This window comes from Carlito syrichta, unplaced genomic scaffold (assembly GCF_000164805.1).
Source record: "Carlito syrichta isolate Samal-C Ts95f unplaced genomic scaffold, Tarsius_syrichta-2.0.1 Scaffold301887, whole genome shotgun sequence".
Classification (NCBI taxonomy): Eukaryota; Metazoa; Chordata; class Mammalia; order Primates; family Tarsiidae; genus Carlito; species Carlito syrichta.
The window spans coordinates 349,946-372,868 of record NW_007245983.1 but is presented as its reverse complement, the minus strand read 5'-3'; the positions used below and the strand labels follow the sequence as shown (position 1 = coordinate 372,868).

At 51.5% G+C, this 22,923-nt stretch overlaps 1 protein-coding gene across 1 annotated transcript; it reads left to right on the top strand.

Annotated features, from left to right (window-relative positions):
• The first annotated feature begins 1,427 nt into the window (after positions 1-1,427).
• On the top strand, positions 1,428-19,392 carry OLFML2A (olfactomedin like 2A). Its single transcript, XM_008055582.1, has 7 exons — positions 1,428-1,688; positions 7,755-7,862; positions 11,424-11,633; positions 13,082-13,328; positions 15,171-15,404; positions 16,842-17,027; positions 18,458-19,392. The coding sequence occupies exons 1-7, from the start codon at positions 1,437-1,439 to the stop codon at positions 19,060-19,062; spliced, it is 1,842 nt and encodes a 613-aa protein (XP_008053773.1). The 5' UTR covers positions 1,428-1,436; the 3' UTR covers positions 19,063-19,392.
• Positions 19,393-22,923: the final 3,531 nt, after the last annotated feature.

The following is a 22,923-nucleotide window of genomic DNA, read 5'->3' as shown; positions in this document are numbered from 1 at the left end:
GGGGTGAGTGGTCAGGCAAAGCTTCTCAGAAGAGGTGACATGAAAAGAGAAGTGATATGAGAGAGTGAATATCAAAGGGATAAGACACATGCAAAGGCCCTGAGGCTGGAGTGGAGTACACCATTGGAAGGGAAGGGCAATAAGGAGCGGTTGAAGGGAGAGTATCAACTCTCATAAGCCTTGAAGGCCATGGTAAGGACTTTGGAGATAACAATATTACCCCCAACACACAGAGAGATATCATTAAAAAGCATAACACGAGAAACCTAGGATGTAGTAAGTGCTCAATAAAAGGTCTCCATATTTTTTATTATTGTAAGAAATACACACGGCAAAAATTACCATTTAAAATGGTATAACTCAGCCGGACTCGGTGGCTCAGCCTGTAATCCCACGCTTTGGGAGGCTGAGGTGAGTGGATTGCCTAAACCCGCGGGTTCGAGACCCACCTGGGCAACTTGGTGAGACCTCATCTCTACAGTAAATCAAAAGGTAGTGCGCGCCTGTAGTTCCAGCTACTTGGAAGGCTGAGGCGGAAGAATCGCCGGAGCTCAGCAGGTCGAGGCTGCAGTGGCTGGGAGCGGCCACTGCACTCCAGTCTGGGCGACAGAGTGAGACTCCAACTCAAAAAAAAAAATGGTACAACTCAGTCGAGGCTGCAGTGGCCGGGAGCGGCCACTGCACTCCAGCCTGGGTGACAGAGTGAGACTCCAACTCAAAAAAAAAAAAAAAATGGTACAACTCGGTGGTATTTGGTACATTACAATGTGCAACTATCACTATCTAATTCCAGAACATTTGTATCACCCAAAAAGAAACTGCTCCCTTTAAGCAGTCACTCCCCATTTCCCTCTCCCTTTAAGTCCTGGCAGCCACTAACCTGCTTTGTCTCTATGGGTTTGCCTGTTCTGCATATGGTATTTCATGTCAATGGAATCATGCAATATGAGGCCATTTGTGGCTGACTTTTTTCATTTAGCGTAATGTTTCGAGGTTCACCTATATTGTAGCGTGGATCAGCACTGCATTCCTTTTTTAAGGTTGAATAATATTCTATGGTGTCTATATACCACACTTTATTCAGTTGATGGACATTTGGACCGTTTCTACCTTGAGCCTATTGTGAGTGATGTTGCTACAAACATTCTGCTACAAGTCTTCGTTGGGATACCTGTTTTCAGTTCTCTTGGGTGTGTACCCAGGAGTAGAATTACTGAGTCATGTGGTAATTCATGTTTAACTCATAGAGGAGCAACCAGACTTTCACAACAGCCGTTCATATTTTCACTGTTATCATGATAAGACTTCTCCCTGAAAAGGTTGCTCCCTTCTCCACCACCTCTAACTACTCCTCCCTGGTCAGTCTCTTCTCTCTCCGCCACAGTGCTGGCTAGCAACTCACTGGAGCTCTCTGGCCACCCCAGGTGTTTGGCGACATGGACCAGGTACGCATGACCTCAGAGGGCTCCGACTGCCGTTGCAAGTGCATCATGCGGCCGCTGAGCAAGGATGCATGCAGCAGGGTTCGCAGCGGACAGGCACGGGTGGAGGACTTCTACACGGTGGAGACCGTGAGCTCCGGGACTGACTGCCGCTGCTCCTGCACAGCCCCGCCCTCCTCGCTCAACCCCTGTGAGAACGAGTGGAAGATGGAGAAACTCAAAAAGCAGGCACCCGAGCTCCTCAAGGTAGGCTTGAGGGGCCAGGGGTCTGAGCCAGTGCCTGTTGTGAGTACGAGTCTGACCTTCTAGTGAAAATCCCACACACTGTGAGGCAGGTGCTGCTGCCACTCCATTTCATGGATGAGGAAACTGAGGGTTCCTAGGGAAGCTACTTCTTGCCCAAGACTGTTCAACCAGTAAATGAGGAGGGATTCTTTGCCTAGTCACCTCAAGAGAGCCCCTTGCTGTCTGTTCTAGTGTCCTGTATTTCACCCAAGCCAGTTCATCTGTTAGCACCTATCTGTATTTTAGGTTTCATGGTCTTTTATTGTTTTTTATTTAATAACATTTCCTGTGCTCAGGACCAACCTGTATGCCAGATGCAGAACTAAGCCCCTTTTATACATTATTTCTCTGAATCCTTAAACCATTCTGTGAAATACAGGATCATTATCCTCATTTTGTAGGCAAGAAAACTGAAGTTGTGAGGAGTTAGTTACCTTGCCCAAGCTCACATAATGACAGGCAGCCTCAAGTCTGTCCCATACTCTGTGTGAAATTTAAAAAGCCCACCCTCCCATAGACAGATTGGAAAGAAACACCACCTCTGGGAGCCACAGTCCCATGCCAAGGCCCACCACCAGGACTCATGGCTTGGTTAGGTGCGTGTACACTAGACCTTGATCATCACAGCTGGCCATACACCTCTGGACCATTTGTACCATCTCAACCAGGTCGCTCAGTGGACCTGGTGAGGCTGGGATTTGAACCCAGGTCCAGCTATGTGCAAAGCATGTGTTCTAAACCACCCTGCTCTCTTGACCAGATTGCTTGGTGTCTCTTGAAAGTATCTTTTTCTTTTATAATTTCTTTCAAACCTATATCTGGTGTTCAAAACTGTGAAAAGTCTGAGATGTTACTCTACTTGTAAGCTAACAAGTTAGCCTGCCAGTTTCATAGGTACAGCATCCTGGATCAATGACAAAGGACTTTATTACTCATAGCAAATCTACATTTTCTTGCACTGGTTTTCCCAGCTCCAACTCCCATGGGGTGACACAGTGATGGACAGCTCACATCTGCACACACAGTAGGTGTGCTACAGTGAGGAGCCCCGAGCCTAGAGAATCTGCATCTTTTATTTCTTCTGGAGGGAAATGCCATCTCTGTCTTCCAGGGCTGTTCACGATACAGCTAGATGGCCCAGAACAAAGACAGTGCCTCTGCGTGTAACACAGGCAGAAGAGCAAGAGGCCTGTGAAGAATTGTCTCCCAACATGTGGCTTAAAATGTTTTCTCTCAATTCAACTCTAGTTTTATTTTTGTAACACCTGAATGGATGCCAAAACTCCCTAAACTGGGGAGGGAGGTGAATTTTAGGCCTAGTGGCCTCTTGACAACCTGACAGTCCCTGGACCATCATGTCACCCTGGGGCTTCACTAGGGTCCTGCGGACTCCAGACACCTAGTCCTCAGGCCAGTCTTCAGTTATAGGAACAAACCCAGTTTCTACTCAAGTCAGTTTCTCAGTAACTGAATTGTAAATGTGCTTGACATGAGGACATACAAGGTCCTTTCATAAATGCTGGCTAATTTAATTCTTGTTACAATCCTTTTGAGAAGGAACTTATGATGTTAGCTTTACTTGTAGGGGGGCCTGAGGCCCAGAGAGTGACTGTGACTTTCTTTGTGAGCTAAGGAGCAGTACTAAGAGTTGAACCCAGGAGTTCTCCATGGCATCCCTTGCCCACTGACGGGGTCACTAGGCAGCCTTCCAGCCAGGAGCAAATAGTCCCCTAGGCTTTTTGGCGCATAGTCTCCATGGGGGTCTTGATTCAGCCTTACAGAACTAGACAAGGGTAACGATGGGATTGACTCAGCAGGTGAAGCTGGAGGAAGAGGGGAGGATATGCTGCCTCACCGATACCTCAAGACAGGGTTGGGTACCCTTCAGAGACCTCCAAGAGGAAGTAGGCAGTAGGAAACAGGGCTGGGCTTCTCCTGTACCATCTGGCTCCCTCTCCCTCAGCAGGACATCTCTGTAGACATACCCCGAGGGAGGGGGCTGAGGGGAGCCTGCAAGATGGGGCGGCTGCCCTATATCCTGCCCCCATCTTCACCCAGCCCTGCCCCTCAAGCTAATAACTCCAACTGTGATTTCGCCTCAGCTGCAGGCTGTGGTAGGAGAGCCACACTTTTTTTGTTTTTAAGTCAGAGTCTCACTCTGTCACCCAGGCTGGAGTGCAGTGGCATGCTCATGGCCACCGCAGCCTCAACCTGCTGGGCTCAGGTGATTCTTCCGCCTCAGCCTTCCAAGTAGTGGAACTATAGGCACGTGCCGCCATGCCCAGCTAATTTTTTTATTTATTGCAGAGATGAGGTCTCACCAAGTTGTGTCCAGGCTGGTCTCAAACCCATGAGCTCAGGCAATCCTCTCTCCTTGGCCTCCCACAATACTGGGATTATAGGCATGAGCCACCACACCCAGCCTGGAGAGCCACACTTTTAATAGCATGGCTACTGTCCTCACCTTGTGTAGGGGCATGCCCTCACCTCTCCACTCCTTTTTCTTCTGGATGGGACCAGACATGGCCCTACCCTTGAGGAGTCCCCATGCTGGTGAGGACACAGCGGCTGACCCCAGTAATGGCAGTGTGAGAAGTGCTAAGCTGAGGGACATTCCAGGGACCTTGGAAGCCCCAAGGAGGGGGTAGAATAATGGAGTTGGGCCTTGAAGGATGTGTAGGAGTCTATCAGACAGAGACGAAATGAGGGCTTTCTATGTGAGAGCAAGTGGGGTGGATGTGGCACAAGATGCCTCCCTGCCTTCTCTCTGCTCCTGCGCTACTGGCACCTGTCACTTACTCTAACACAGTGCTTTCTCATCCTATTGTGGTGAAGGACCAGCTTTTCAAAATTTGTATCTGTCAAGAAACAATACTTTCATAAATACAAATTAATTATTAGAAAAGTGGAATGAAACAAAAACAGACATGCAAAATATAAAAATAAGTCCAATGTTATATTGCAAGAGTCAACAGATAGAAAATTGCTCTGACTACACATGTTTCTAAAAACCTATCTCATTTTCTGTAATGATTTTATCACAGACTGACCTTGAGCAGTTTGAACCAGCACTGATCTGAAGATCACACTCTGAGTAGCAGGGCTCGAAAACACCATGTCTCCTCACTCCTCCAGCTCTTAGCACAAGCTGTTCCCTTTACTAGGAATGTCCTTTCCTGAACATTTTTGCCTAATTTGTGCCCCTCCTACAGAGCTCTGTTGAAACACTTTCTCTTGGCAGAATTTCCTTATCCATACCTGCACCCAGACAAGGTCAGCAACACCCCATCGGTAATGATCTAGGAACGTGCATGTCGCTGTCTGTCCCCTGATCTAGGTTCTCTGATCTGGGTGCCTGCGTGTCACTGCCTGTATCCCCTGATCTGAGAGCTAGTGTGCCACTGCTGTGTTCCCTGATCTGGGCACTGCTGTGTCATTGTTTTCCACTGATCTGAGTTCCTGCATATCTGTGTCCCCTGATCTGGGTGCCTGCGTGCCACTGCTTGTGTTCTCTGATCTGAGTGCCTATGTGTCACTGTCTGTGTCCCCTGATCTGGGCACCTGCGTGTCACTGCTTGTATCCGCTTGTATCCTCTCATCTGGGCGCCTGCGTGTCACTGCCTGTGTCCCCTGATCTGGGAGCCAGTGTGTCATTGTCTATGCTCTGATCTGGGCATTTGTGTATCACTGCTTGTGACCCCTGATCTTGGCGCCTACGTGTCACTGCTTGTGTCCTCCGATCTGGATGCTTGTGTGTCACTGTCTGTGTCCCCTGATCTGGGCACCTGCATGTCACTGTCTCTGTCCTCTGACCTGGACACCTGCATGTCACTGTCTGTATCCCCTGTTCTTGGCACCTCTATGTCACTGTCTCTGTCCCCTGACCTGGACACCTGCGTGTCACTGTCTATGTCCCCTGATCTTGACACCTGTGTGTCACTGTCTTTGTTCCCTGATCTGGGCACCTGCGTGTCACTGTCTGTGTCCTCTGATCTTGGCACCTGCGTGTCACTGTCTGTTTCCCCTGATCTGGATGCCTGCATGTCACTGCTTGTGTTCCCTGATCTGGTCGCCTGTGTGTCACTGTCTGTGTCCCCTGCTCTGGGCGCCTGCGTGTCACTGCTTGTGTCCCCTGATCTGGGCACCTGTGTGTCACTGTCTGTGTCCCCTGACCTGGGCGCCTGCATGTCACTGCTTGTGTCCCCTGATCTGGGTGCCTGTGCGTGTCACTGTCTGTGTTCCCTGATCTGGACACTGGGTGTATCACTGTCTGTGCCCCCTGAGCTGGTACTGGTGTATCACTGTGTGTGTCCTTGACAGCTGTGGAGGACCATGATGCCCATGTTTGTCTTGTACATCACTATCCTCAGTGCCTGGTCTGGAGTAAGCACCTGCTGAGCCTGAAGAGGGCGGCTAGGGCATATCATGGAGAGTTCAAATGCCAGGGAGATGAAACGCCCCAGATGGACAGTCGGTGGCCACGGAACATTATCTAGCAGGGGAAAGACCCTCACCAAAGCCAGTTTCAGTGGCCACAAAGGCAGCAAAGTGAAGCTGGGAGTTTCCCATTTAGCGCCCTGGAGTTGTGATCATTGTTCTCACAGGGCCCTAGCTGTGTGTCCACTTTGTGCTAAGCTCTGTCCAGATGTTACCACTCCTTACCATGACCCTGTTGCCCCATTTCTCAGTGAAGGAAACTGAAGCTATGGGCATAGTTCTCAAACTGTGATCCACAGAGCTCTAAGGGCCCTGTGCAGCCAAAGTGAGGTTGTGGGGGAGCAGAGAAGCCTCTTGGGCTACCCTTGCTTCCAGCAGAACCTCTCGCCCGCCTCTCTGTTTTAGAGCTCAGCCTCCACTTGGAGAAAAACTCTCTGGCTTAAAATTGCTTGAATACCCCCTGGGAAAATGGGAGTAAAATCATTTTGGAAAGGGCCAGCCAGGGCTGGAGCACTGGCCTGCACTGACCTGAGGAATGCTGTGGGGCTAAGAGTGGGGCTGTGTGGGAAGGTGGGCTGGAGGAACTGCCCTTCCCAAGGAGCTGGGGAAGACCGATTTCCCAAGTGGCCCCTTGTGCCAACGTCACCCTGACATTCTGACATCATGGCCATCTGGAGGGAGTGTCATATCCTGAGGAGGCGAGACAGAAAAGAGAAGGGGAGGGGCAGCTGTAGGGCAGAGCCCTGGACTAGGCAAGGGAGAGTCAGCATGTGCTGCAGGTCCTGCCACTGACCTGTTATATGAGGCCCTCTCCTCTCTTGGCCTCTGTCCCACCTGAACACAAGACAGGAGCAGTAAAGCATGATAGGAAAGAGGTTGGGGTTTATACGAATCTAGGTTTTGCTCCTGGCTTCACCATTAAACAGCTGGGTGGCCTTGGGCAAGTCACTTCCCCTCTCTAAGCTGCAGCTTCTCAGTCTGCAAAATGAAGATAAAAGTTGTCCTTACCTTGGGTTGTGCTGGGTCACTAGAAGCAGGCCCCGGAACCAGAGATTCATGTGCCAGTGATTTATTATGAACAGGCCCCCCAGAGAAACTGGCAATGAAGTGGAAGAAGTTGGTGGGGAGAGAGGGAGCTCAGCAAGGATGTGGACTCAGGCAGACCGACAGCCTCAGCTATAACCCTGGGGAGCTCTGGAGTGAGAACGGGCTGGGGAGCTGGGTTTGTGGATGCCCACAGCAGTTGGCCATTGCATTTCAGGGGCAAAGCAGCTCTTAAGAGGGTCACAAGTACCAGCACATGGAAGCCAGGGATGGGCACAAGAAACAGGAAGGGACATCCCACAGGATCTGGACAAGCTCCGCCAGTGCCCATTATGCACCCCAAGGGTTATTGCAACAATTCAGGCACGTGACAAGAGATCAAAAGATGAATGCTAGCAGGCTGGGGCTAGAATACACTGAGGGCCCAAGCAGGCTATTTTGGGGCTCTGGGGTTCTGAGTTCCTGCTTGTAGTGGGGTTCCTCTTACAGCCTCTCTGCCGACTACATGCTGAGTCCTTTGCCTAAGTGTCCCCCTTCCCCGGGCAGCTACAGTCCATGGTGGATCTTCTGGAGGGCACCCTGTACAGCATGGACCTGATGAAAGTACACGCCTACATCCACAAGGTGGCCTCCCAGATGAACACACTGGAAGAGGTAAGGGCCGGGCTCCCACAAGAGGCCAGCTGGTGCCCTGCAGGGGGATGAGGGCCATATCCAAAGGGCCTGAGCACTTCCAGCTTGACCCCGGTGGCCATTGGAAGCTGGACTCTAGCAGGGAGTTGGGGACAGGAGGTACAGGCCACAAGGTACAGCCTGTGGGAAGAGGTCTCCCTAGGCTCAAGTTAGAAGGCCAGATGGAAAAACCGAGGCACCTGCTGGTTGTGTGGAAGGCGTGTAGAGGGAGCTGGAACTCACAGTTGCCCTTAGTGCACCAGAGTCAGGGGCCACACATTGCCCAACTCCAAGGGCACCATTCATATAAAATACCCTGTCAGTGGTGCTCCCTGGTTGCTGCAACACGGCAGGACTAGCCAAGCCCACGAGGGCGGGCTCAGGGCAGCATGACTGTTCCAGTACCAAGCTATGGTGGAGTGTCCTGTCCTGAACAGGGTGAGTGTGCTGTAGGGCTGGGAAGGTAGCTGGGACTGACCCCTGGGGACAGAGACAGAGCTGGGTGAGTGTAGGGGTCCAGGCGGCAGGTTCGAGGTTTGCCTCTGCTGGCACAGCCCAGCCTCCGCCTGTTTCCTGCATCCGGCCTCTGCTGGGCCTCTGGGAGTCTGGGGACATGCAGCTGCCAGGAGCGGGCGTGGGGGCTTCCTTCCCCAGCTTCCTTTATAAAGGGAGGGGGCACCTGGGCATCCTGTGCCCCAGGGTGGGATATTAACCCCTTAGTAACCATGAAGTTGAAGTCACAGTGGCTTTAAGCATTCAAAAAGTATTCAGTAAGTACCTAGTGCTGACCAAGCCCATGCCAATATGAGAGAAAGCTGACATTCATTGAATTTCTTTTTGAGTGCCAGTATTTCCCATGCACCTTGTACAAGCCAGGCTCTCCCACTGCTGCTCTGAAGTTATTCTCCTTTGATCTTTCCTCTTGTAATCTCAGGAAATGTTAACCCACTTCATGTAACTCTGAGCCAGACGATCTGGAGAGTACATCTGCTGGGTCTGGAACAAACCAGAAATGATTTCCACAGCCACAGATAAATGAGTTTTTGATTATCTTCTGTCTTGCATTATCAGTGCTTTGCTTCTGTTAATCATGGCTTACTAAGTGATAACCCTATGGAAAAAGAAAAAGGAAAAACAGCTTTGTGCTCCCCCTGAGAGGAGGCAGAGAGGACAGCCTCAGGAGATACCAGGTCCCTCTGTCACAGGAAAAACTTCCCAGGGGGTCAGGCAGCAATTTAGAGTCCCAGCTTCTCTCTTTTCTCTTCCTTTATATCAATGGTGCTCAAGCAGGGGTGACTTTGCCCCTAAGGAAACAGTTGGCAATAGACATTGTTGGTCATCACAAGTTAGGCGGAGGACAGGATGAATGCTATTGGCTTTTACTGGGTAGAAACCAGAGAATCAGCTGAACACCCCACCATGCATAGGACAGTCTCCCAAAACAAACAACTATCTAGCAAATGTCAATCGTGCTGAAATTGAGAAAATCTGCCCATCATCCCTGGGATCTAGCTTAAAATGCACTTGCATGTTCCTTAGCCTTTCTGGTCCTCACAGTGACCGTGCAATTTCACTGTTATGATGATGAGGACCCTTATTTTACAGGCAAGAAAACTGAAACTTAGAGAAGTTACCTAGCCAGTAAGATTACCTAGCCAGTAAGTGGAAAGCAAGGATTTGAACCTGACTCATGTTTGCTGCCTCTTGGTCCCTGAATCTGAGTCACCCAGGGCAGACTGGACATAAATTGCTTTTAGGTTATCTTTGTTTTTTTTGAGTCAGGGTCTGTATTGGCCTGGCCAAATGCAGTGGCACAATCTCTGCTCACCACAGCCCCAAACTCCTGGGCTCAAGCAATCCTCCTGCCTCAGCCTTTTGAGAAGCTGAGACTACAGGCACACATCACCATGCCCAGCTAATTTTTTTAATTTTTATGTGAAGACAGCATCTCACTTTGTTGCCCAGTCTAGTTTCAAACTCCTGGGTTCAAGCAGTCCTTTTGCCTTGACCTCCTGAAGTGCTGGGATTACAGGTGTGAGCCACCACACCCAGCTCTCTGTAACTATTTCTAGGAATGAGATTCTGAACTCATAATTCTGCTGCTTCATGGTTTCTCAGCAAAGAGATGCTCCCTGCATCTGACTGCAGTCCTTCCTGCATTAGCTGAGAAGTAGACTCAGATGAAGGAATCCCATACATGCTGTAGACCTGGGGGGCTTTATGGTCCTGGGACTGATAACTGCCAGGCCACAGGATTCCTGAGTCCTGCCCAGTGGACAAGACCAGCCTAGGCGACAGCCCAGCAAGGGGCATCCCTAGTTAATGGGGGGGTCCACAGAGCAAGGAGCATCACGGTTCTGAGCAGCCTATATGTTCCCTGCAGGATTCAGAACCAGCAGGAGATCTGGGGGTCAGGTGGGAGCTGCGAGGGAGACCAGCAAGGGCAGGGGCCGGGAGAACAAGCTGGGCTGATGAGAGCCAGCACAGCCCAGAAGAAAAGCTAGTCTTGGAGACTAGGAGGGAGCAGAGACTCCCCACTGCAAAACCCTAGAGAGTGTCACTCCATTGATGCTGATTGAGTATTTTATAAAAAGAGGGCATTAATGTCTTAATGTATTACTTATAAAATTAAAAAATAATTTTAAGGTAGCAAGAGATTAGAACCAACATTTTATTGTATTTTTTCAATAGCTTTAGGGGGTACAAATAGGTTTTGGTTTCATGGTTGCGTGTACAGTGGCAAAGAAGTCTGGGCTTTAAGTGTACCTATGTCTTCCAATGACCTGTCAGGCACATTGTACCCAACAGGTCATTGGAAGCAACTTAAATGACCATCAATAAGGGCCTGGCTAAATAAACAAAGGCCTGCCCATGCAATGGCATTCTGTGTGGCCATTGAAAATATATTAAAAGGAGCACCAGGCTGGGCTCAGTGGCTCAGCCTGTAATCCCAGCACTTTGGGAGGCTGAGGTGAGTCGATTACGTGAGCCTGCAGGTTTGAGACCAGCCTGGGAAACTTGGCAAGACCTTGTCTCTACAATAAATCAAAAATTAGCTGGGCATGGTAGCGTACACCTATAGTTCCTTCCGCCTCAGCCTTCCGAGTAGCCGGAATTACAGGCATGCGCTACCACGCCCGGCTGATTTTTTGATTTTTTGTAGAGATGAGGTCTCGCTGCCCAGGCGGGTCTCGAACCCACGGGCTCAGGCAATCCACTCACCTCAGCCCCAAAGGCGTGGGATTACAGGCTGAGCCACCGAGCCCGGCTAGGAGATATATTTTTATGCCCTTTATATCTTTAAAACTTAGTGCTATGCAGATTTTATCAATTTTTTTTCATTCCTTTGCTTTTTAAATGGAAAATATGGATAATAACAGGGTCTCTTCGAGCATGTTTTGTTTCACTCATGCTCACTGGAGCCACCCCTAGCCTGCTCTGGAGACTAGACAGCAAGTCCTGAGGGCCAAGGCTGGGGTGTCCCTCAGGCTGGTGGTGCAGAGGAAGCTGGCCCAGGAAAGATCTCAAATCCCAACCCCACAGAGCATCAAGGCCAACCTGAGCCAGGAGAATGAGGTGGTGAAGGAAAGCATGCGCCATCTCAGCGAGCAGCTGCGGCACTACGAGAACCACTCAGCCATCATGATGAGCATCAAGAAAGAACTGTCCAACCTGGGCCTCCAGCTGCTGCAGAAGGATGCGGCCGCTGCCCCCGCCACCGCCCCAGTCGTGGGCCCTGGCAGCAAGGCTCAGGTAAGACCTGGCTCTGATCACAGGGTCAGAAGGTGGCTGGACTTGGGGAGCTCAGCATGCCAGGGCTCAGTAAAGGTTTGGGGCCACAGGACAGGGCTGAGGCCTGGATGGCTGGAGAGTCCCTGGCAGGGTGAGAAGCAAGGGGTGCCTGCTATGTGGCAAGCAGTTAGCACAGGTGAGCTGGGGATCCAGGCAAGGGGGCTGGTCCCTAAGCCATGTGCCTGGCAATATTCACATTCTCAAGTTTCCAAACTAGTGAGGACAAGTGGAGTTGACCCTCCCTTGCTGGCCCTGTGAGACCAGGGGAGCTACAGCAAAACCGCTTCTCACATCCCCAACTGTGACTGGGCCCTGGCTGGTTTGGGCCTGCTCAGGGATGTGTGGGCAATGCCTACCTCTGCAGAGGACCCCTGCAGACCAATACCTACTCATCCAACACAACCTGGGATGGAAAACTTCTGCCACAAACGCCCAGACATTCCATCTCACGGCACTGAGTGAGCAGAGGCACTGGCTCCATCACTCAGCAGAGCCACCTGTGGCAGATAGCACACCTTTGTGCAAAGTGGATAAAAGTCCTCCCTTTAGCTGGGCTCGGTGGCTCAACCTGTAATCCCGCGCCTTTGGGAGGCTGAGGTGAGTAGTGGATTGCCTGAGCCCGTGGGTTCAAGACCCACCTGGGCAGGCGAGACCTCATCTCTACAATAAATCAAAAATTAGCCGGGCGTGGTAGCGCGTGCCTGTAGTTCCAGCTACTTGGAAGGCTGAGGCGGAAGGATCGCCGGAGCCCAGCAGGTCGAGGCTGCGGTGGCCGGGAGCGGCCACTGCACTCCAGTCTGGGTGACAGAGTGAGACTCCAACTCAAAACAAACAAACAAACAAACAAACAAAAAAAGAAACTGCATGTCTTAGAGGTTGGATGACCAACTGTCCCAGTTTGCCTAGGACTGAAGGGTTTCCCAGGATGCAGCTCTTTCAGTGCTAAAACTAGAAAGGTTCCAGGCACACTGGGATATGTTGGTCACTCTGACTAGGGGCCCAAGAACTTCTACCCTGCCTACATGCTAGTGGGCATGCGAGTCACAGAGCCAAGGCTAGGGAACTGAGCAGCAGGTGATGCTTCCCTCACCCCACCCAGCTGACCTTTCTAACCCATGGGGAAGCGTGGGCTGGAGTTGGGAAATGAGACAGGAATCTAACCTGTCAGCTTGGGCTTTAATCCAACAAGGGAGCAAAAGAGCTGAGTGGGGAAACTGAGGCAAACCAGTCACAGATATAGCCACCGTGGGGGGGGGTAAGGCAAACTGTGACTTCATGAGCACCTGGGATGCAGGGCCTGCAGCAACATGAGCACTTCTGGCCCCCACATGCTGAGTCCCCTTGGTACCCACGAACCCACATCATCCCTTCTACCGTCCCTCAAGTCTAAGATGTCTCTTTTCTCCCAGGACACAGCTGGAGGGAAAGGCAAGGATACCCACAAATATGGTAGTGTGCAGAAGAGTTTTGTTGACAGAGGCCTCCCAAAACCTAAGGAGAAGCTGCTGAAGGTGGAGAAGCTGAGGAAAGAGAGCAGCAAGGTCAGATTTCCCCAGCCCACAGCCAAGCCCCGGGCCCTGGCCCAGCAGCAAGCTGTGATCCGGGGCTTCACCTACTACAAGGCAGGCAAGCAGGAGGTGGCCGAGGCTGTGGCTGGTAAGTTGGGAAGAGGAATGGGGACCCTGGGGAGTGGGGGCTTGCTGATGGGCAGACATCTCCCAGGCATCCTCTCATCTTCTCTGCAGTGAGACTGCCCCAGATTTCACTTCCACAAGTCAGTTACCCATTGGGTGTCCTCTGTTCATCCACACCATGGGGATAATACCCTATTCATGGGATTGTTGGGGTGGAATGACAGAACCGACATGCAGGGCCACTTAGTTGCTTTCCAGTATTTAGAGCTGTCTTCACTTTCATTGAACTTCTTTGTCCATTCAAAGATGGACAAAGGTCTGCTGTGCACAGGTGACAGGGAACAGTATAGACACAATCCCTGCCCCCACAGAACTCACCGTCTAGTGGGAAACAGCTGTGAACAGGTATCTGCCACAGGTGGGGATGGCAGGACACAGGGCTCCTGGGAAATGACATGGGGCCTTTGGGGCACCTCTCATTTTCAGACTAGCCTCTCCAGCTCCTCCCACTTCTTATATCCCTGAAGAAGAGACCACATACTCTTGTATTTCCTGCAGCTCCTTGCTGGATCACAGGGAAGCGCAACAAAGTAATTAGCCGAGAAACAAGAGACAGAAGTCCCGAGATACCCCAAATTCTCAGTCATCCCTGCTGGTTGTGGCTCTGGATTCTTCCTCTGAGACCCTCCCCACACACCTGCTCTCCTCTGATGTCCCCGAGGGATATCCCAAACCTACTTCTCCTCTTCCTAGGTCCTGCTAACTCCTCCTCCAGTGAAGCCCTCTGCCCCTGTGCAAGGGGGCAGGAAGGTGAAATAGTTAGATGGAACTGTCTCTGTCAGGAGTCTCCTTGTTTCTTGGCATCTCAGAACTCAGGGGCCTCTTCCCCCAGCCTCTGGTACCAGCTGCTGGCCCAAGTCCTGCCAACTTAGCCCGGCCAGAGCACAGAACCTCTGACCCCTGACTGGGGCTCTGCCCAGGAACAGCTGCAGGCATCTGACTCTGCCAGAAAGGCCTATGGGAACAAGGGTCTTGTCCTGGCAGGCTGCTGAGGCCAGGTTCCCCTGTGGCTCCCCCGGACCAGAGGGACAGCCCTATCCCTGCTAGTGCCCAGGCTCTTGGGGCTTCCCCACAACAGGGCCTGGCTAAAGCCCTGTGCAAAGAGGAAGTCCAGCAGGGAGGAAAAAAGAGGAAGTCAAGTCATTGTCCTCAAGTCAAGGTGTCTCTGAGCCCTCCCTGAGCTGACCTGGTGGTCCCTGGGGGCCACACCATCGTAGTAACAACAACACAGTTCCTTTGTCCCTGATGTCACAGTTTTCTGAGTACTTTCACAAAAGCCGTCACATTTGATACTGGTAGCGGCCACACTTTCCAGGGGAGAGGAATTAGAAGAAAACCTGTAAAATAGGATCAAGGGTTTCTGCCTTCTGTATTGAATCTGGGAAATGAAAGAATTGGTACAAAGTGCTTGACATGTAGGTAGCAAAAGGATCTCCTATTTGACACCAACTACTTGCTGGGATCTGTGAAAATGTTTTATAGACATTTTTTCTAATAACATAACAGCCTCATGCGGTGGGCTCATTCTTATTACTCTCAGCTCACAAAGGGGCCCAGCGAGATAGGGGGCCTTGGCTGGGGCCACTCAGCAGGGGAATGGTAGCACTGGACTTGGAGCCCTGACCGTGAAGTCCTTTCTGCCTCCCACTTTGAGGCCTTTCGCTTCCTTGGAGTATGGGGCTTCCCTGAGGAGACCTCCTTCTCTCCCCCATGGCCCAGATCTGCTGGGTGCTTTGCGGGCCTGAGGAGACCTGGGCAGCAGCAGGTGCTGCTGGGATGTGAGCACAGGCTCTACTCTCCACAGACAATGCCCTCAAGGGCACTTCTTGGCTGGAGCTGCTGCCACCCAAGGTGGAGGGCAGGCCATCTGAGCCCAACTCCGCGGAGCAGGACGAGGCTAAGCCCAGGTCCTCAGAGGGAGTGGACTTGGCCCCCAGCGCCCCTACCTCAGACCCGGCCACCACCAGCTCTACCCTGACTCCCACCACCAGTCCCCTGCCCACCGAGCCGCCTTCACGTCCAGAAGTCCCCAGCCAAGGTGAGTAAGCCTCATGGGGTCAGCAGACTGCAGTCCATGGCCAAATCCAGCCCACAGCCTGCTTTTGTGCCACCCACAAGCTAAGAATGGTTTTTGCATTTTGAAAGAATTGTTAAAGAATAAGAGGATGTAGGATGAAAGGACATGGCTTGCAAAGCCTAACACATTTACGGTCTGACCCTTGACAGAAAAAGTGTATTAATGTTTAAAGTGGTTGGAAAACAGGTAGTATTTGCAAAAAATTCTTCTTAAGGTGTTACCTAGAATCCCATCAAGTCTATCAACTATTTTTGTTCATTTATTTCATATGTCCAGTCTTTGGCCCCATTTCTGTGTCCACATTTATAGTTCTGACTTTTGTCTCACAGTAGAAATCTTCATCATTAAAATCATCAATCCCTTCCTTCTGGAGGGCATCCTGGCTCTCTGGGGTGACGAGCCTTCAAATCGTCCCTGCTTTGGTCCAAGTACATTCCACTTCTAGGAATCTTTCCTGAAGGATCTGCCAGCATTGTGGACAACAGCTGCAGCTTGAGTTGTTGCATCATGGCACTATTTCCAATGTCAGAAAACTGGAAAGAACCTTGAAGGGCTGACGCTGGGAGGACTGGCTGAGTAACTTCAGGGCACAGCTGTCCAGTGGCCTGGCGGAACCTTGAAATCACATCATTAAAAGGCTATTTAATGATGTGAGAGATTGCTCAGTGGAGGAAAAAAACAGGATATATAAAACTGTATATTCAGAAGAATCAGTTTGTTAAAGTATATCTACATGACTGTACAGGCAAAGAAAAAAGAAAAGGAAGGAAATACATGGTTAGAATTATCTTTGGATAATGAAGTTTTTTACGGTTTTTATTTATTTTATTTATACTGTAGAGCTTTAATTTTGTATTTTTTAATTGACAAATAAAAATTGTGTGTATTCTGGTGTACTGCATGGGGTTTTGACATAGGTGTCCATTGTGGAATGGCTTAATCAAACTCATTAATATCTGTATTACCTCATATACTTACCATTTTTTGTGGTAAGAACACTTAAAATCTGCTCTCTTAGCAGTTTTCAAGCATGCAGTATATTGAATTTATTCATCCTGTCTAACTGAAATGTTTAATCCCTTAACCAACATCTCCCCAATCTTCCCATGCCCTGCTAATCACCAGTCTTCTCTTTGCTTCCGTGAGTTCAACATTTTTAGATTTAACCTAGAATGGAAAATGGAATTTAGAATGATTTTGATTCTCTTCATTCTCCTTTTCTAAATGTTCCATGTTTTCTATAATGATCGGCATTGCTTTGATTTTGAGGAGAAAGGGTAAAGGCCACCAACAATCAGGAGGGATTGAAGTTAGATCCAGAGGGCATTCCCAGGACCATTACTTGACTTGGGGCCGGGGGGTCTGCTTACCAGTGCTATGCCCCCTTGCTCTCAACAGGCAGAGAGGCAAGCTGTGAGGGCACCCTCCGAGCTGTGGACCCCCCGGTGAGGCACCACAGCTATGGGCGCCATGAGGGAGCCTGGATGAAGGACCCTGCGGCTCAGGATGACAGGATCTATGTCACCAACTACTACTATGGAAACAGCCTGGTAGAGTTCCGTAACCTGGAAAACTTCAAGCAAGGTCAGGAGACGGGAAAAGGGCCGGGTGTGGGCAGCCTGGGGAGGGACCCCAGGGAGACTAGGCCTTCTTTTGCCTTGTGGGTTCCTTGGTACAGCCTGGCTGAGCTCCAGACTGTCAGCCACCCCATGGAGGGGAGGCTGGGGGCACCGGACTGGGCAGCTTGACTGCTTGGCACTACCGTGCCAGAAATAGGAATGCCACAGCAAACAAGATGGACGTGGTCCTGCCCCCACAAGGTCCACCGTCATGCTGAGTGATGACTCCAAGGGTATCAGCTCATGGTATCTATGACACCTTGAGGTGGAGTGATCACCCCAAGGGTATCAGCTCATGGTATCTATGACACCTTGAGGTGGAGTGATCACCTGTTTTACAGGTGAACAGGGCCTCAGGCCTTAGAGGAGCTGCAGGGGGCGGGGGCCAGGATGGAGCTGTCAGTACAGAGAAGGGCAGAATTTGAGTGATCAGATTCGGGGCATGATGGGTGAAGGGGTCATTTGGAAGTAGCCTGCTCTCCAAAAACACACAATCTGGTGTGGGAGGCACAAACTTAAAGAGAAAATTTCAGTATAGTATAAGAGGGAGTGCTCAGGGGGCTGTGGAAATCCAGCCTATGGATCAGGGAAGACTTCCCAGGGAAGGTGATGCTAAGCTGAGCCCTGGAGGAAGAGAAGGAGTAAGCCATGTGGAAGAGAAAGCAAAGGGTGTTCCAGGCGGAAGGCCCAGCATGTGCAAAGGCCTGGCAATGGCCAGAAACTCGGTGGCATGGAGTGGGGGGAAGGAGAGAGAGTAGGCTGGTCTTGTGAGCCACAAGGAATTGGAACTCACTCTGAGAGCCTCATGAAGTCGTAAGAGTGTGGTCCGGAACAACCAATGTCCTTCCTCTGCCAGCTCAAAATTAGCCTGCATTCTGCTCAAGCAGCTCTAGGGCTGGCAGAGGAAGCCAGTGATCTGTGTCAAGACAAAGGGTTATGGGAAGCAGGAGGAGAGGCTGCTCACTCAGTCTGGGGAGGTCAGGGAAGGCTCCCTAGAGGAGGTGACACTGGCCACGGGCTCTGAAAGCTAGGCAGACACTCCCTGGGCAGATGGGAAGTGAACAGCATCGAAGGAACAAGCAGGGGCAAAGGCTCACATACAAACCACAGGGCTGAAGTCACCCTGGATTTAATCCTAGCCATGCCATTCCATGACTGGGTAACCCAGAGCCCTCTGAGCCTGTCTCCTTGTAGGCAGATGGGATGATGAGAGTACCTCCTTCAGGGAACTGTGATGATGAGATCAGATGATGGGCCCAGCTCTGGGCACATCGTGTGCACTCGGTATCAGTTGCTTACTGAGCCACGTGAGAGCCCTTGGTCATCTCAGGGCATGTGGGATGGGGCCGGGGTTGCTCAGGAAGCCCTGGTGTGACCATCGCCCTCCACGTGCAGGCCGCTGGAGCAACATGTACAAGCTGCCCTACAACTGGATTGGCACGGGCCACGTGGTATACCGGGGTGCTTTCTACTACAACCGCGCCTTCACCAAGAACATCATCAAGTACGACCTGCGCCAGCGCTTTGTGGCCTCCTGGGCGCTGCTGCCCGACGTGGTATATGAGGACACCACACCCTGGAAGTGGCGCGGTCACTCAGACATCGACTTTGCCGTGGACGAGAGCGGCCTGTGGGTCATCTACCCCGCCATGGATGACCGCGATGAGGCCCAGCCAGAGGTGATCGTGCTGAGCCGCCTGGACCCGGGTGACCTCTCTGTACACCGGGAAACCACGTGGAAGACGAGGCTGCGGCGGAACTCCTATGGGAACTGCTTCCTGGTGTGTGGCATCCTGTACGCTGTGGACACGTACAACCAGTACGAAGGCCAGGTCGCCTACGCCTTTGATACCCACACAGGCACCGATGCTCGCCCCCAGCTTTCGTTTATCAATGAGTACTCCTACACCACCCAGATTGACTACAACCCCAAAGAGCGGGTGCTATACGCCTGGGACAATGGCCACCAGCTCACCTACACCCTCCATTTTGTGGTCTGATGGAAACCTGTGTTCCCCGGAGAGGGGCAGCAGTGGGGAAGGGCCTCCCCACAGCAATGCCTGCAACTGACCCAATCAGTACCTATTTATTGGGGCCAGCCCGGGGCCCAGGGCCAGGCGTGAGGTGGTAACCAGGGTCGAGCTTCCTCAGCACCCACTTGCAGAGCACTGTGCCAGGCGCTTTCCACACACTTACCCATTTAACTCTCCCAGCACCTCCCTTGGAGGAAGAGGTCCTGAAGCCCATTTAGCAGATGTGGAGACCGAGACCCAGAGAGGCAGTGTCCCTTGCCTAACGCCTCAATGGGGATCAGGCAGGCTGTGCTCTCATTTTATAGATGAGGAGGCTTTCTGTGCTCTCCCCGCTCCAGCCCTCTCCCCTCTCCTCTGGTCGCCCATGTTCTCTTGACTCTGTCTCCCTTCCCAGGGCCACTCAGAACCAGAGGCCTTTGGGGCCAATGTGCCAGTGTTGGGTGGAGGTCCCGGCTCTGCCTGCCACCCCAGGCCCCTGTTCCGGCTGAGCTGTTGGTGGCCAGGGCTTCGGGCCCCTTGGCCAATGTCCCTGCCTCTTGCCCTTGGCCAGCCCCCCAATGCACCCCACCCGCTGTCCGGCCACATTCCAAACCTCTACCGTCACCTAGCCACTGAGCAGAAACCACACCCAGAGAGAAAATACTGGCCCCTATTCCAAGGTCCCCCTCTGTTCTGTGCTCATTTTTATTTTCTCTTGCTCTTCATCAGTGCCGTCATTTGTTTCTGCAGCAGCTGAGAAGGCAGCAGGCAGCTGCTGCCAGCAGCAACTCTACAAGGGCGGGGAGCCGAGCCCAGGCTCCCTCTCCACCCAGAAGCACTGGTGTTGGCCACATACCCAGGCCTGTGTCCCCTCCTCCGTCCCTCCCAGAGGCTTTGGGCCTGGGGTCCCCTCTGACCTTTCTCTCTGGGCCTTCAAACCCACAAGCTATATGTACTCAGGGATACTTCCAGCTCTGCCATGAACAGGACCCTAGGCCTAGGCTGGGGTGGTGCCAGGATGGAAAAAGTTCCCTCTTCCTTGTCGCTCCTGACCTGGTCACTGGGCAGGCTAGCCCAGCAGTCTGGGGACTGGGGAAGACGGGGGTCTAAGCAGTCAGGTCTAGGGGAGGCATTGGGCTTTGGTTTCAGGGAAGAGCCAGAAGGCAGAAGCAAGGAAGGGAAAGCCCAGGGATCTGCAGACGAGACCTTTCCTGGCTTCAGAGATATTGGTGCCAGGATGGACTTGGGTGAGTATATACAACTGGGGCACCTCACCTTGGGCCCCCGGTGGCTCCCCGGAGCCTAGACCCAAGCAGCCCAGAGGACAAGCCCTTGAGAACTGCCCTCTTCTGCTTTGGATGCTATTCTTAGAGCTGGAAAATTCTCTAGCCCAACTCCTTGTTTCATCAAAGAGAAAATAGGGCCAGAAAGGCTTAAAGGGCAGCTCAGTGTCACACTGGGAGCAGGGCACAGCTTTATTCTCCCAGCATAGAGGGAGCCTTGCCTGGGAATACAGTAGGCAGACCAGCACCACGGCCATCCCACCACCTGGGAGGAGATTTTACTGCTCATTCCTATACAACCCCTGGCCCCTACTGCCCCCACCCTGCCCTCATGCCAGCTCCCCAAATATTTGTATATTTAAATACCAGTTGCCATGTTAGGAAATTCAGCTGCACAACCCAGAATATAAGGAAATGCATTTTGCACAGAACACATCGCTTTCAGGCATGATCAGGTGATGTTTGTGTAAGCTGTAACTCACCCCTGAAATAAAGGGGAATGACGGCACTCCGCCGAGCCAGGCCTGACTCACACGGTGGATGCATCCCGCCTCCCCAGTCAGCCAGCCGCAGCAGGCTCCACTTACAGACTCCAAGGGGCTGCGAGGCCCCAGCCTTTCCCCTGGCCCTGGGTGTGGGTTTCACAAGCCTGTGTCTTTTGTGACATCATAGTCCAACCATGTGAGAAGAAGGAGAAGGCCCCGTCTTCTTCATTAGTCTGAGAAAAGGGAAAGTTAGAATAGGCTGATTTTTAGAAATTAGAGGACAGCTGGGCTCAGTGGCTCAGCCTGTAATCACGTGCTTTGGGAGGCCGAGGTGAATAAATTGCCTGAGCCCGTGGGTTCAAGACCCACCTGGGCAACTTGGCGAGACCTCATCTCTACAATTAAAAAAAAAAAAAAATAGCCGGGCGCGGCAGCGTGCACCTGTAGTTCCAGCTACTTGGAAGGCTGAGGCGGAAGGATCGCCGGAGCCCAGCAGGTCGAGGCTGTGGCGGCTGGGAGTGTGCCACTGCACTCCAGCCTGAGTGACAGAGTGAGACTCCAACTCAAAAAATAAGAAAAAAAAATTAAAAGACAAGTAGCATTGTGTTGTAGGGGGATGATGCTGGCCACAGCCCCCAAACAGTCACTAGGCCCCTTCTGTTTTCAGGCCCTTGAATGAGGGTTATGGGTCTGTGATGGGTACAGCTATTTTGCTCATTTTACACATGGTCACACTGGAACCCAGAGCAGTAAGTCACTTGTCACATAGGCAATAAAGTGGAAAGTCAAGTTTAAAAATCTGGTAGTAAAACCATCATCATTAATGAGTACCGGCAGTGTGCCAAGCACAGCAGCAAAAGGAATGTGTCCTGAATGTGCCCATTTTACAGATGAGGAGACTGAGGAGAAGGGATTTACCCAGGCTCACACCACAGCTTACTCTGTGGCATACATGAAATTCCAGGGCTGGTCGGTACATGTTCTTTGCTAACTGCCTGCCACTCCAGCAGTAGCTCCAGAAACGATGGCTGTTGTTTTTATCCACTGTGGCCAGACTTCATACTATATCCACAGAGAAGCCCCAAGGAGGAGGCTGGGGCCAGCTCGTAAAAAGCCTTGAATGCCAAGCCAAGGAGTGGACACTTCCGGTTATGTTTAGAGCAAAATTGAGTATAAACAGAAAAGAACACTCTAAGACAGCTGGATTTTGTCCTCTGGGTGACGAGAGCAGGGAAAGGTTTTTGTTGTGGGGAGCTAGAGCCAGCTCACAACTGCAAAGCTCACCCCATCAACGTTTTTTTTAAAACCTATCTTGGGCTTTGTTACATTTGGCAAAAGGTACTTCAAACAAGGAAGGGCCTGGGCGGAGGAGGACCGGTGTGTCTTACTCACCTGTGAAGACAAAGGAAGCTGCCGCTGGTATTTCTGAACAACATGATACACGCAGGGGCTTTGGCTGCTCCTTTTGACTCCTCCCTAGAGATTTCCAGGCCTTACATTTAATCTGGGAAGGAAAGAAGGGCGCTTCTGCCTTGGGGGATGTGCTCAAGGGGAGGCTGGGGGAATTTCCTGGGAATGATCTGAGGGCTCCCAAAAGCCCATGTGTTCCAAAGCGTCTTTTCCTCAGTGACAGCATTGGAAACCACTGTGGTGACAGAAGGACATGGCGCTGGCTGGCTGTGAGAGAGCCCTGGATGGAGTTAGGGAGTCCCTGTTGGAGTCCAGCCCCACCTCATTCGTGCTGCACTTTGGGCCAGTTCTTTCACCTGCAGGACACGGCTGTTCCCTCTCACAGTGAGGGCAAGGGCTGAGAGGCCCAAGCAGCTCCTCCTGGAGCTTGATGTACATTGCCATGAAGCCACCAAGGTCAGCATTATTTTTCCCCACTACAGGTAAAGGGCCTCAAGTTCCAAGAGGTTAAGCAACTGCTCAGGGTCACGTCTCTAACAGGTAGCAGAGTCCAGATTTGAACCAGGTCTGTTTTTATACCAACAACACAAACTAACTTGTTAGGAATCTTGTAACCAGTCATGTTTTATTTTTTGTTTTGGCCGCTGGGAAGCTCAAATTTGAGATCTTTT

Coding starts and splice junctions, on each gene's coding strand:
- OLFML2A (XM_008055582.1), top strand. CDS start 1,437: ATGGACCAGGTACGCATGACCTCAGAGGGCTCCGACTGCCGTTGCAAG. Junction 11,634..13,081: donor GCCCTGGCAGCAAGGCTCAG/GTAAGACCTGGC, acceptor CTTTTCTCCCAG/GACACAGCTGGAGGGAAAGG. Junction 15,405..16,841: donor TCCAGAAGTCCCCAGCCAAG/GTGAGTAAGCCT, acceptor TGCTCTCAACAG/GCAGAGAGGCAAGCTGTGAG.